This window comes from Taudactylus pleione, unplaced genomic scaffold (assembly GCF_031769625.1).
Source record: "Taudactylus pleione unplaced genomic scaffold, aTauple2 ptg000093l, whole genome shotgun sequence".
In the NCBI taxonomy this organism is placed as follows: domain Eukaryota; kingdom Metazoa; phylum Chordata; class Amphibia; order Anura; family Myobatrachidae; genus Taudactylus; species Taudactylus pleione.
The window spans coordinates 37,872,079-37,887,476 of record NW_028284495.1 but is presented as its reverse complement, the minus strand read 5'-3'; the positions used below and the strand labels follow the sequence as shown (position 1 = coordinate 37,887,476).

At 38.8% G+C, this 15,398-nt stretch overlaps 1 protein-coding gene across 3 annotated transcripts in view; it reads left to right on the top strand.

Moving 5' to 3' along the window:
• The window catches only part of PPP4R1 (protein phosphatase 4 regulatory subunit 1), a 106,425-nt gene that overhangs the window by 67,035 nt on the left and 23,992 nt on the right, over positions 1 to 15,398 (top strand). For all 3 annotated transcript variants that reach the window (XM_088469697.1, XM_088469696.1, XM_088469695.1), the window contains exons 12-16: positions 1,790 to 1,968; positions 8,701 to 8,796; positions 8,889 to 9,074; positions 10,928 to 11,089; positions 12,297 to 12,397. In XM_088469697.1, coding sequence (XP_088325823.1) covers positions 1,790 to 1,968; positions 8,701 to 8,796; positions 8,889 to 9,074; positions 10,928 to 11,089; positions 12,297 to 12,397 — 724 coding nt within the window. The remainder of the gene's footprint in view (positions 1 to 1,789; positions 1,969 to 8,700; positions 8,797 to 8,888; positions 9,075 to 10,927; positions 11,090 to 12,296; positions 12,398 to 15,398) is intronic.

Genomic DNA, 15,398 nt, shown 5'->3' with positions numbered 1-15,398 from the left:
TCTCAGTCTTCAACCTCCTTTTGTCCTCCCGGTAGCTCCGTGGGATTTGTTCTTGGATCTCAGGGCTCTACAGGCTCCTCCGTTTGAAGCTCTGGACTCTGTAGACCTCAAGTGGCTGGCAGCGAAGACGCTCTATCTCCTCGCTATCTCTTCTGTTCGCAGGGTATCTGATTTCACAGCGCTCTCCTGTGTCTCCCCATTCTTGATCTATCATCAGGACAGAGCTGTCCTCACTACCAGGGCTGGGTACCTTCGTAAAGTGGTATCCAGGTTCCATTTTAATGAATATATTGAGGTTCCGGCCTTCCAGTCCTCGGATCTTTCTGCAGGTGAAGCCTCCTTGGATGTGGTTTGTGCTTTTCGGATCTGCGTGGCTCGTACTAATTCCTTTAGGAAATCAGATTCTATTTGTATTTTACGGCTTTCACAAGCGAGCTGGCCACCTAACAAACACTCTGGCTCTATGGCTCCGCATGACAATCTCTCAGGCCTACATGCAAGCTGATCTTCCTGCTCCAAACAGGGTTACAGCTCATTCTACTCAATCTGTGGGATCCTCGTGGGCGGTTCGATGTGGCGCTTCTGTTGAACAATTGTGCAAGGCAGCCACGTGTTCTTCCGTCCACACCTGTCTCAGGTTCTATGCCTTTGATACCTTTACCTCTCAGGATGCTTCCTTTGAGTGTCTGATTCTCCATTCTGCTCAGGAGCATCCCCACCCTTAAGGAAACTGCTATAGGACATCCCCCATGGTATCCCTGTGGATTCCCTATGGACCCTGAAGAAATTAAGAGTTATGGTAGACTTACCATTGTTAATTCTATTTCTTCGAAGTCCATAGGATCCATAGGGCGCCCACCCTGACGCACCTGTCCTCTTTGGGTATTTTTTCTATCAATCACGGATTCCTTCATCTTCAGGGAGAGTGTTTCCTAAGAATAATGTTCTTCTTTCTCCTCTTTCCTGTTCCTGCCTTGTGCTTGTTTACAAAACTGTCTGCCTGGGGATGGGGTATATGTGGTGGAGGCCTGGGGCATCCTGGGAGCTAAGCTTTAACTGTTTCGTGCCCGGATCACTCCAACCACGCACCCCATGGTATCCCTGTGGATCCTATGGACTTCGGAGAAATAGAGTTAACAAAGGTAAGTCTACCATAACTCTTAATAATATTCTGTATTTTGGAAAATTTGCATGCCATAATGAAAAATCTTGTTAATGGAACACAAATCTAAACACAGAATGCATTTATGTATTATATACACCTTATACATTTTATACTTTATTTTTAATAATTTTGTGCCTTAAACAAAGTTTGTGTACATTGAACCATCAAAAACCAAAGCTTTCACAATCTGTCATGCTAACAAAATTTGTGTTTCGGAATATTTGGATATGGGAGACTCAACCTCTACTTAAATCATTGGCCAACTACGTGAATATCGGTATAGCGTGCAAGTCTCAATCAGGCCCCAAGTATCAGTCTATATAAATATCTCTATTCCTATTGCTCCCTAACCAAATAAAATGCCTTGTGTCTAATTGCTGCTCTCTGGGATTAATGACTGAATATGAATTAATTTTTTAAAGAATCCTCTGTACAATAGTGACCCTAGACAAACCATTACATTATCTGCTGAGTTATGAACAGGTTGATGTTGGCACTACCGTTTCTTTTTGTTCACTCTAGCCAGTTTGGGTCGGTGACCTGTTACCAGGATTAGGAATTACATATTTGCCATTTATTTCTATTAGACATTGTCCATTGTTTTGTTTTTTTTCTACCATATAGCACAAGTCGATGTCCTCACTGCTGCCCTCAAAGCATCCAACCTTGATACTCAGGAAGATAAAAAATCCTCTCGCTTGAATCGGCAGATCATCTACCACAATGACCTGACCAAGTCGGGGAGGATTAACTGCAAGATGCTGCGAGATGATGCCATTCCTCTAATCAGTGATTCTGTAGAGGTAAGGCTTACAGCCTTAGCTGCTTTTATTAGATCAAATTATTTAGTTATTTAAACCTGTTAAAATAACTTGAATGCTTTAACCACATAATTTTTTAATTCAGAAGTTTAGGATTTCTACGAAGTGGTGTTCTATATTTTTAAATAACGGTTTAAAGTTGCCGGTTCGATTAATGACTTCATAGACAGGGTATAGGTAGAGCGCTGCCGGTTCGATTAATGACTTCATAGACAGGGTATAGGTAGAGCGCTGCCAGTTAGATGAATATGACTTCCTAGGCAGGGTATAGGTAGAGCGCTGCCAGTTAGATGAATATGACGTCATAGACGGGGGTATAGGTAGAGCGCTGCCAGTTAGATGAATTACTTCATAGATAGGATATAGGTAGAGCGCTGCCAGTTAGATGAATATGACTTCATAGGCAGGGTATAGGTAGAGCGCTGCCAGTTAGATGAATTAATTCATAGATAGGATATAGGTAGAGCGCTGCCAGTTAGATTAATTACTTCATAAGCAGGGTATAGGTAGAGCGCTGCCAGTTAGATGAATATGACTTATACCCTGCCTATTAAGTAGAGCGCTGCCAGTTAGATGAATATGACTTCATAGGCAGGGTATAGGTAGACCGCTGCCAGTTAGATGAATGACTTCATAGGCAGGGTATAGGTAGAGTGCTGCCAGTTGTATGAATGACTTTTATAGGCAGGGTATAGGTAGAGCTCTGCCAGTTATATGAATATATAGGTAGGATATAGGTAGAGAGCTGCCAGTTATATGAATGACTTTATAGGCAGGGTATAGGTAGAGAGCTGCCAGTTATATGAATGACTTTATAGGCAGGGTATAGGTAGAGTGCTGCCAGTTATATGAATATGAATTTATAGGTAGGATATAGGTAGAGCACTGCCAGTTATATGAATGACTTTATAGGCAGGGTATAGGTAGAGCGCTGCCAGTTGTATGAATGACTTTATAGTCAGGGTATAGGTAGAGCTCTAAGAAATATATTGGAAACCGCACTGAAAAAATCCTGATAGAATGATATAACTAGTGTATCTCTCTAAGAAACCTTGTAAGGACTTTTACAAATATTTGCAAAATATTACCAAAAAGATCATGAGACTTTAGCCTGTTGGATCTGTATTATTGATAAGTCCCTGGTGCTCCCCAGAGTCTGTTTATAACATATAAACCAAATCAAGAAGAAAGAAGGAGGACTCTTTTTGGGGGCACACAAAGGTATAGAGTTATGACTTATATGTCCAGTTAAGAATTAACTTTTATTCTATATTTATTAAAAAACAAGAGCAACTGTAGACAAACAATGTATCGTACACAAAAAGGAGAACTATTGTTCACTTCCACGATTAGGTTTAAAAATAGGGAGATTTATAACTCCCATCAAAGAAGTAAAGGGGCCTGGCGAATTAACTTATTCAATTATTAAAGATTGTTTGCATAGTATGCTAATAAATATTGTGTATCACCAAATATTGGCAGTTCAGGCAAATTGAAAGGTTCAAAAGGGCACAAAAAATGAAACCTCAATATTCCGATGTGTTGGAGGAAAAATATAAATGGATTGTTCACATTTAAATTATTAAGGAACTTGGTTAATGATAATACTTCCTCAATGATTGGACAGGTTTCTTCTGAGTTTAAAGCCCTTAAAAAGTATATATGTCCGCCTTATTCTCTGATAAATCTATATAATGGATGGAAACATATACTTATGCCTGCATGCACTGTGAGGTACACACTCTAAGAAGGATTATAAATATCTAATCAATCATACCAATATGTATACACATATATAGAGTGTACCTTGCTGATTAATTATGCATTCCTGTAGACATCAATCATCCATGTTACTGGTGTACAACACCATATAAGACAAGAGTTGAAATAATACTTAATCCCACTTTGATCATTCCATACCATCAAAAAGATATTGCTACTTATTAGTAAAAGCAAACCAGTCCAAAGTAAAATCAAATATAATGCTGGACCTCACTTGTTTCTTTTTAATAACCACTGCATACATTCATTAATGTCACATAAAGAACACAGAAATACAGAGTTCAAGAATTGTTCAAGTGTCCCTAAAATGTGGCAATTGTGTTTAATATAGGTTGGAGCAGGGTGTAGTATGATGTATGGTGGTAGTGGGAGAAAGAATGTCAGGGTTGGTGGCCGTCTACCATGATGCGCTGGGCAGTGCAGGGTGTATACGCAACTTACCTGACAAGCAGTCTGTTCTGGTGTGCAGTCTGTGGGAATAGTCACTGGAGCTAGTGCATGCTGCTGTATGCGGTGATCGTGTGTCCAGAGTCACGTGTGCGCATCATGTGACCTGGAAATGTTAGGCTGACGCGCGTTTCGCCGATAACAGGCTTGTTCACAGTCCCGCCCTGTAGTCTCAGCAATATTGCATCCTCCTTATATCTGGTGCTGGCCAATCGCTCAGCATCTTAGCTGATTGGCATATCATGCAGCCTGTAATTGTTCAAATATTATTGTCCATACAAATTCTATGTATCCAGTGATAGACATAAGTGATAGCCAATAGGAACATTGAAAAAACGGCAATGTTAAAAAGTTTAACCATGTCCGCTCTGAATCAATAGCTAACCATATGATAAGGCAGTAACTATAAGAAGGTGAATTATTAGAATTTATTACAGGGAAGGGAATAAAATTAAAGAAACAGGATATAAAATATACACATCATGTCTGTATTAATTAAATTAATAAATCAATATAGAATACTAATAGGGTGTACACCTAGTTTGTTCTACATGATGACATCATCTAGAAATTTATAGTAATTAGCCCTGCACTGTTCTGAACATGTATATTACAGATGATATTCCATTATAGCAAGGGAGAATTTAGTAATCAAAAAGGGAGATCATAAAAGCACATGTATTGAAACAAAAAGTTGATCTATGTTAATTTAATACTGACAACATACACAAATATTAAATAATTAACCCTGTGATGCTTAAATATGCATATTACACACAGCATGTCTTTATGGCAAGGAAAAGTATTACTAAAAAAAGAGATTGTGTAGGAATATGTATTGCAACAAAAGGTTGATCCATATCGATATGGTACTTATATCAGATCTTACCATATTCATTCAAAATGAACAGAAAGTGTTTAATAAGAGAAGACATAGTCCATTCCCTGGTTGATTGCTGAATGTGCAGCTACTGCACATCATTATATCCTGCAGTGAATGATGTGTGAGCGTACATAAAAAGCATCAGGGAAAGTGAATGAGTAAATAAGGCATCTACTGTTGCATTGTATCAGCTGAAGGGCAACTGGTGATAAACATTGCAGGTGCCCTTCCTGAAAATCTACAATGAGAGTGCCTTTAACAATAGAGGGGAGAGAGATATAAGATACGCAATGCTGCGGTAACAGAGCATTTTGTCTACCATTTCCAACATGTTTGCAGTATTTTACTAACCTTTCTTCACATCGGTATACAGGCCTTTGATGCCTCTCGGTTATCAATGCTAATGGCATATAGCTGACAACCTCTTGGGTCCCTGATCATATACTGATTTGGCTGTAAACTCCTGCTCTCTCTATATCAGTATCTGCGTATCTTATATCTCTCTTCCCTCTATTGTTAAAGGCACTCTCATTTATAGATTTTCAGGAAGGGCACTTGCAATGTTTATCGCCAGTTGCCCTTCAGCTGATACAATGCAACAGTAGATGCCTTATTTACTCATTCACTTTCCCTGATGCTTTTTATGTACGCTCACACATCATTCACTGCAGGATATAATGATGTGCAGTAGCTGCACATTCAGCAATCAACCAGGGAATGGACTATGTCTTCTCTTATTAAACACTTTCTGTTCATTTTGAATGAATATGGTAAGATCTGATATAAGTACCATATCGATATGGATCAACCTTTTGTTGCAATACATATTCCTACACGATCTCTTTTTTTTTAGTAATACTTTTCCTTGCCATAAAGACATGCTGTCTGTAATATGAAATAATTAACCCTGTGATGCTTAAATATGCATATTTGTGTATGTTGTCAGTATTAAATTAACATAGATCAACTTTTTGTTTCAATACATGTGCTTTTATGATCTCCCTTTTTGATTACTAAATTCTCCCTTGCTATAATGGAATATCATCTGTAATATACATGTTCAGAACAGTGCTGGGCTAATTACTATAAATTTCTAGATGATGTCATCATGTAGAACAAACTATGTGTACACCCTATTAGTATTCTATATTGATTTATTAATTTAATTAATACAGACATGATGTGTATATTTTATATCCTGTTTCTTTAATTTTATTCCCTTCCCTGTAATAAATTCTAATAATTCACCTTCTTATAGTCACTGCCTTATCATATGGTTAGCTATTGATTCAGAGCGGACATGGTTAAACTTTTTAACATTGCCGTTTTTTCAATGTTCCTATTGGCTATCACTTATGTCTATCACTGGATACATGGAATTTGTATGGACAATAATATTTGAACAATTACAGGCTGCATGATATGCCAATTAGCTAAGATGCTGAGCGATTGGCCAGCACCAGATATAAGGAGGATGCAATATTGCTGAGACTACAGGGCGGGACTGTGAACAAGCCTGTTATCGGCGAAACGCGCGTCAGCCTAACACTTCCAGGTCACATGATGCGCACACGTGACTCTAGACACACGATCACCGCATACAGCAGCATGCACTAGCTCCAGTGACTATTCCCACAGACTGCACACCAGAACAGACTGCTTGTCAGGTAAGTTGCGTATACACCCTGCACTGTCCAGCGCATCATGGTAGACGGCCACCAACCCTGACATTCTTTCTCCCACTACCACCATACATCATACTACACCCTGCTCCAACCTATATTAACACAATTGCCACATTTTAGGGACACTTGAACAATTCTTGAACTCTGTATTTCTGTGTTCTTTATGTGACATTAATGAATGTATGCAGTGGTTATTAAAAAGAAACAAGTGAGGTCCAGCATTATATTTGATTTTACTTTGGACTGGTTTGCTTTTACTAATAAGTAGCAATATCTTTTTGATGGTATGGAATGATCAAAGTGGGATTAAGTATTATTTCAACTCTTGTCTTATATGGTGTTGTACACCAGTAACATGGATGATTGATGTCTACAGGAATGCATAATTAATCAGCAAGGTACACTCTATATATGTGTATACATATTGGTATGATTGATTAGATATTTATAATCCTTCTCAGAGTGTGTACCTCACAGTGCATGCAGGCATAAGTATATGTTTCCATCCATTATATAGATTTATCAGAGAATAAGGCGGACATATATACTTTTTAAGGGCTTTAAACTCAGAAGAAACCTGTCCAATCATTGAGGAAGTATTATCATTAACCAAGTTCCTTAATAATTTAAATGTGAACAATCCATTTATATTTTTCCTCCAACACATCGGAATATTGAGGTGTCATTTTTTGTGCCCTTTTGAACCTTTCAATTAGCCTGAACTGCCAATATTTGGTGATACACAATATTTATTAGCATACTATGCAAACAATCTTTAATAATTGAATAAGTTAATTCGCCAGGCCCCTTTACTTCTTTGATGGGAGTTATAAATCTCCCTGTTTTTAAACCTAATCGTGGAAGTGAACAATAGTTCTCCTTTTTGTGTATGATACATTGTTTGTCTTTTTGTTTGTCTACAGTTGCTCTTGTTTTTTAATAAATATAGAATAAAAGTTAATTCTTAACTGGACATATAAGTCATAACTCTATACCTTTGTGTGCCCCCAAAAAGAGTACTCCTTCTTTCTTCTTGATTTGGTTTATAGGTAGAGCTCTGCCAGTTATATGAATATGACTTTATAGGTAGAGAGCTGCCAGTTATATAAATATGAATTTATAGGCAGGATATAGGTAGAGCTCTGCCAGTTATATGAATGACTTTATAGGCAGGGTATAGGTAGAGCTCTGCCGTTATATGAATTTATAGGTAAGATATAGGTAGAGAGCTGCCAGTTATATGAATGACTTTATAGGCAGGGTATAGGTAGAGCTCTGCCAGTTATATGAATATGACTTTATAGGCAGGATATAGGTAGAGCGTTGCCAGTTGTATGAATGACTTTATAGGCAGGGTATAGGTAGAGCGCTGCCAGTTGTATGAATGACTTTATAGGCAGGATATAGGTAGAGCGCTGCCAGTTAATACCTGTGTCGCGAGTTGAACACCCAGGTTCTGTTATAGAATGTTAAATTATCTTACATAGATGTGTTGGCCTATAGCAAGTTAGAAAATTACCTAGTGTGCATGTGGTCTTTTCCTGTGAACCGTGGGTTGTTCCCACTGTTGCATACATGAATTAACTTCCCCTGTTCCCTGCAATAAGAGCAATCTGTGAACTGCACCTTGAAGCACGCAATTGAGTGCAACTCTGCATAATGGATGTTTCCCTATGTCAGTGTTGAACATCTAAGGAAGGGTTTCTCAATTTCAGTCCTCAAGTACCACCAACAGGTCACGTTTTGAGGATTTCTTTAAGCCATTTTGTTGTCAGGAAGTATACCACCTCCTTTCACAGACCGAAATTCTTAATACATGACCTGTTGGGAAAACTTGAGGGTTGAGAACCACTGGTTTAAGGTAATGTTCATTTAGTATTTTTTTTCTTTCTCTGATTCAACACTGTTTCTTTACAGTGCATGCAGTCTACTTTGCGCTACATCCACAATGATTCTGATTTCAGCACTAGTAGCAGCTATAGTCCTGAAGAAGAGAAAAAGTCCAAATTGCAGGTAGGTCTTATTGTAGTTCCTTCTCATGGGCTTTAATGATAACTGATATGAGAAGATTGATTGTATGATGATCCCTGTGTTTGTGTTCCCAGGACGTTGTACCTCAAGCCTTATTGGATCAGTATTTATCTATGACTGACCCGTCCCGTGCTCAGACTGTTGACACAGAGATTGCCAAGCATTGTGCCTATAGCATTCCGGGTGTGGCTCTCACACTGGGTAGACAAAACTGGCACTGTCTCAGGGACACCTATGAGACACTAGCAGCAGACATGCAGGTATATGAATAAAGAAATGCTTTCTGTAATTCCATAATGTGTGCTCCATGCTCGAGCCCTAGTATGGCAACATAGAGGCGTCCATAGCACTAAGTACTGATGACACACATGGCTCTAGTTTGCCATAGAAAATAAAAGTAAAAAATAACCGTTTTTGAAAATATTAAGGCTCGTAATCAATTGCCGGACTTTTTGCATGCCGGACTTTTCGCCAGTGTTGCCTCCGGAAAAGTATATCACGCTCGTCCCCGTGATTTGCCCTATTCAATAGCAATGGACGCGAGAACGCGAACTTAGATCGGCGGGAAGTCCTGTCAGATTTGGGGAAATCAGCCTGACACCCCCCAAAAGATGCACTGACATGAGGGATCACTATGGATACCCCCGAATAGCCCTGTTGAAGGTATGAATAGGTTGAATAGGTGCGATTTAGCATATTTGCATATTGGGTGAAGAATAGCATTTAGCAATATTTTTACTCAAAGTAACTAGTCCCAGCAAACTTGGGGTACTTGAAAATGGGCGCTAGCATATTCAAAAGTTGCTAAAGTGAAGTTTTAAAAAAACGTGGATAAAACCACCGGCCGCAAACACTTGCAAAGAAAACACCTGGGGCATACTTGGGGACTCCCCTAGAGTCTATTTCGCTAGTTTTTATGTTTCACCCCCAAAACTAAAGTACTTTTTGGGGGTGTTCTAATTTTTTTTTTTACTTTTTTTGACGCAGTTTACCTTTGGAGGACTGTCCTAACACTGCACGGAGGCTCCCGCAACTCTGCACCCCAAAACTGCACTTTTTTCCGCCTCCATTCAGCTGCAAATCTTTTCCGCCTATCTAAATGCATTGACTTTCCGCTTAGGCGAAAAGTCATTGCAATTGAATTCGGTGGAAAGTTTCCGACAGGCGAAATGACATCATTGGCGCAAACTGTTCGCCGAGAGCAGCGTTTCGTCTGCAATTGAATGTAGCCCTAAGATTTCTAGCAAATATTGAAATATACAAGTTAGGGCTATAGAATACCAGTGTTTGTTGAAATGCATGGCATTGAAGAACAGCCATGACTGTAGTGGGCCCAATTTCCAAAAGACGATTCACAGATTCTGTGATATTTTTTTTTTACCCCCCCCCCCTTAATTCAAAGATTCCCTAATTCAGGAAAGAGAGATCTGCCAATCTTTAAAGGCTCATCATTTTACTGGTAATGGTCGGCAAATCGGCTGATCGTAACCATAAACTAGCGATCTGCAGCCTCAGTTGGTTGGTGAAATCCAACATTTACAGATTCCGATCACTTTTTGGTCAGAATCAGCGATTGGGGTACACCAATCGCCTGCAAAATAGGGAATTGGAAATATCCATCGCAGATGTATGGGGGAGGGGGGGGGGGGTCATAAGTCCTATAGTGATGTTTCTTAATTTGCATTGAGAACAGCCAATTCCAAAGTGTTAGTTTGAAAGTAATGCTTATTGTAAATAAAGAGACCTTACCCATAAGATGAACTCATACTCTGGTGCTTACCTGCTGTCTAAAGAAACTTGTGCTATAAGAGCTGCAGCTTCAATGATGCAGCGCTGCATTAGGATAAGGATCGAAAATCCTCTTAATAAATAGTAACTGAGGCTTGTGTAAATTCTTATAATGCCACCCAGGCGTCTAATTAGAAAACTCGGGGTCTTTGTCCAAAATGGTGTTCAGATGTTTAATTCTGCTTATGTTTAGTGTGATCTTTATGTACACGACAAGTAATCTTACATTAGTAAGATTTACTTTAGATATGTACTTTTTTCATAATTCAGAAAACAATGTATTTCTGTACTAAAGTCACTGTTATTGGCTTGTTTCTGTTGTCAGTGGAAAGTACGGAGAACATTGGCATTTTCAATTCATGAACTGGCACTGATACTTGGTGACTCCCTTACTGCTGCAGACTTGCTACCAATCTTCAATGGCTTTTTGAAAGACCTTGATGAAGTCCGGGTAGGCGTCCTTAAACATCTGTATGACTTCTTGAAAGTAAGTATGTAATATTGTAATATATGTATATATAATATATTGTCTGGTACCAGGGCTGGATTAAGGTATGTGGGGGCCCCTGGGCAACAAACATGCGGGGGCCCCTATTAAATATGGACAAAATGAGGGTATGCAAAATGGGGACCGTATCACTCGTAAGCGGTACATTGACAAACAGCGTTAAGCTAAGCTTAGCGCTGTTTGTAAGATATTGAAAGGAGGACATAACCCCTTTAGTGAGTGATAAAGGCGTTATGTCTCATTGTGAAATGGGGCCCCATGGGCTCCACATGAAATAAAGAAACACACAAAAAAAAACACACGCAGGCACCCACATGAAATGTTACTCACCAGTTGCGCAATCTTATCCACATTACACCGCACATAGTGCCCTTGATTCACATTACACCACATAGTAGTGTCCTTTATTCATGTTGTGACACACAGCAGTGGCCCTTATACATATAGCCCACAGTAGTAGTGCCCCTTATGCAATGCCCCCAGTAGTGGTGCCCCTTATGCAATGCCCCCAGTAGTGGTGCCCCTTATGCAGTGCCCTCCAGTAGTGGTAGTGGCACCCCTTATGCAGTGCCCACAGATGTAATGCCCCTTATGGAGAGCCCCCAGTAGTGGTGCCCCCTGCAGTGATGCCGCTTAAACTAAAAAAAAAAAAAAAAAAACACAATACTTACCTTAAGCCCCGCTCTCTTATCCGTCTGGCTGGCTTCTCCTCGGAACTATGACGTCTCTCCTATATAGTGAACTACGCCATGGTAACAAATTGTCAGCAGACACCTGGCAAATGGATGCGCCGGGGTTAGGTGAGCCGGAAAAGGCGGAACTGGTTCAGTCTCCCATTCTGGCCCACTTTAACCCCTAGTGGGTGTGGGGGCCCCCGGGACGACCCTCCCCCCACTGAATAACTTGATTTTGTATTCATTCCAGAAATATTTCATTTCTGCCTTTTGAGTTAGTTGTGACAATAGCCAATAATGTAATTTTTTCTTATTTTGCCTTTTACAAATTACATATTTTTGTTACTGCTATTTTCTGTGCAGTTTTTAGATTTTTTTATTTAATACCTTAATTTAGAATGGTTTTATTCGGATTTAAAACCAGATTATGTACATACATATTACAAAGTGTGTTTTGTAGTTTGTAGAAATGCACAGGTTGGTTTTCATAATATTTTGCTTTCTTGTCTCAGCTACTTCAGTCTGACAAAAGAAGGGAATACCTTTATCAGCTGCAAGAGTTCCTGGTGACTGATAACTGCCGGAACTGGCGTTTCCGAGCAGAGTTGGCAGAGTATGTATCTGTTGTAATCATAGAGATATCTCTTCATATCAAATATAGACTGTTTGTAATTATCAGCCTTCCATTAAAGGCGTTCTTTTTACTAATAACAATATATAGCCACCGGTGCTTTGAAACAGAACAAATAAATAACAATAGCCATATAATGGCATAAATAATAAATAAAAAATATATATATATATATATATATATATATATATTTTGATACTTCTCTGCTGCAGTTAATTTGGTTGCCAACCAATAAATATCCAGAAACAAAAAATAAATATGTATATGTGTACCAGATATAGTATGATATATGCCAAATAATTAAAAACTTTTAAAACTGCAAAAAATAAAATGAGTTGTTTTTTTGTTTTTTTTTATAATATTGCTAGTCATAGAAAAATATATACAGCAATAAGAACATATTTTTCAAACCATTATATCGATGTTTAAAAAGTGAAACCATGTTACTTGCAATTCTACAAATAATTACAGTTCAAATTCAATTCTGAAGATTCAGTAGCTGTGTGCTTTAATCAAGCCAAACTTTTTCCCTTTTTACAGGTAAAAGTAGCTGCGTCCGGCTATTTAAAAAATGGTTATATCCACTTCCAAGAAAAAATGTCATTAAAAAATATATAACTGTCATTCCAGAATAATATCTGACCACCACTGTTTTTGTTTTGTTTGTAAAAAATGGTTTACCATTATATTAGAGACCCGCTGCCTTCATCACCATAATGGACATGGCCCCATATAGCTTAAGCATTGTTTCACCACTTAAGGTATAGATTATACAGAGTCTCTTTATACAAGTCCAGAGACTCCATACAGATGCAGTAACTAATAGAATTACCTCCTTGATTTTAGTAATCTGTTTAATACAGCGCTGTAGCACCTCTGTACCTTATGTCCGTCTGTGGAACTTCACTTGGTGAGAGGCCAGTTATTTTTACTAAACCCCCTTTCTTTCCAATAGTAGTACTTTGCTCGATCTAGTAGCATACCAGAATGCACATATAGAGAATACCTTTACCGTCACCTTTGGTATTGTTTTAGCTTGTTCCATAGCAGATGACCAGGTTACAAAATAACAAACAATATATATATATATCTCTATCTCATACACCATGTGAGCATAGCTCCCAAAATCTTGTCCTTCCTGATATATTGTCCAGAAGCTCTTTCCCCAAATGTTTGGTACGCTTTAACCTACTCCCTCGGGCATTCCATCAATAACTACAAATTCACCACATTTATGACAGCAAAATGAATCCAATGACTCCTTGCAGCCCCACCTTGTTCAAGGTGTTTGCATTTGCAGAATGCCCTTTAGAAGTCTTGATTCCACCCTGTACTCCTTAAATTCCATGAGAGGAGGACATGGGGAAATTCCCAGATGAGGACCAGTAAACTTACATTAGGGAGGATGTAGCAAAGACTTCAATCTATTTTTCAAAACAGGAAAAACTAATTTTAGCTGGTACATGGTTACCACCAGATTACATACTATCTTCCCCACCCTATGCATTGCTTCTCTGTTGGCAAAACTTTGGCACTCTATCCCACATTTGGTTGTCCTGTAGCAAGATGTCATTTTTTTGTGTGTGAGGTCCATAATCTAATTCTCACGGAGCACCCAGATCTCCCTCCCGTTCAGCTGGTTTTTTTCACCTTTTTCCCCGGCTAGTCCCGAAACTACTAAAAGTACTCGGGAACCCATTACCTATATGCTCACAACTGCCTAATGCTTGATCGCCTCCAACTGGAAGAACCCTGATCGTCACATGCTTTCAGCTGTCATTAAGAATTATACATTGGGAATATATAACCTGTGTCCTTCGTTATCACGCTCTTCTATTTCAAGACATTTGGGATCCCTGGGTAGCACATTTTCAGTCCTGTTAGTTTTCCCTTATTCATTAACCTGTACCCTGGTCCTGAGCCCCCCACCCTTGCCAAATTTTCCTGGTCCTCCCCTCGTTCCTACCCTCTCCAGATTTGTAATATTCAATTTTCTGATTTGATGCAGTTTTTCATCAACACTGTTTAAATTGCATTTCTGTGATTCGTTGGAAATGTTCAGAAGATTTCTCCAGAAATGTATTTGTACTAATCCCCCCATTAATTTTGTCCTTGCCACCAATTTTATTATGTGAAAAAATCATTAACTGTAAAAAGACACTTTAATAGATCACACTCAAAATACATTACATTTTACATCACCTTATACTCTATATTAAATAATCACCATGAGCTATAATTTGACACTGCGTGAACACACTGATGCACTGGACACTTTATTATTACCAAATTTTAATATCCTCATAAAAATTAGAAAGTGACAGAATCTTTTAAATAAAATGCACCATTGTGTATACATTGTGACATTTTTTATATATAGTGATCCTATTTGCTCCAAAATTAGTGCATTTGATGCAGATGCAGAAGTTCATTTAATATTTGCAATGCCAGTAGAACCAACAAACGGCCTGTTTACTTATTTTAGTTAATCTAAGACAAAAAAAAATAGACAATGCTAGCCCACTATGAAAGTAATAACAATGGATGTAGGCTGTTTTTTTTTGTGTGCTTTTCTTTTCACCCTCCCCCATAAGCCTATGCAGTGGTTATCAGACCTTTTGGTATTTATATTGTTTTTGATGTAGAGTTTTGTTGATATGCACTGTCAAACTGTAGTAATAGTTTTATAGTATTTCATACATTTCAATAGTTTTTATCCTGTTGCAAACTCACTTAAGCTGGGTACACACTAGGTCGACTTGTTGCACGGACCCAGCTGTGACATCAGTCCCTGCAGCAAGTATACGGACGTACACACAGCCAGATGCGCCGATATATATGCAGATGTCGTTCACAGGCATATCTGGGGGGTACACACCCACCGACATGCTCCCAATATATCGCCCATTCTGTTGAGCACCCGATAAATCGCCCAGTGTGTACCCAGCATTAGGCACACTGGGCAAAAGATACAAATTGTTGA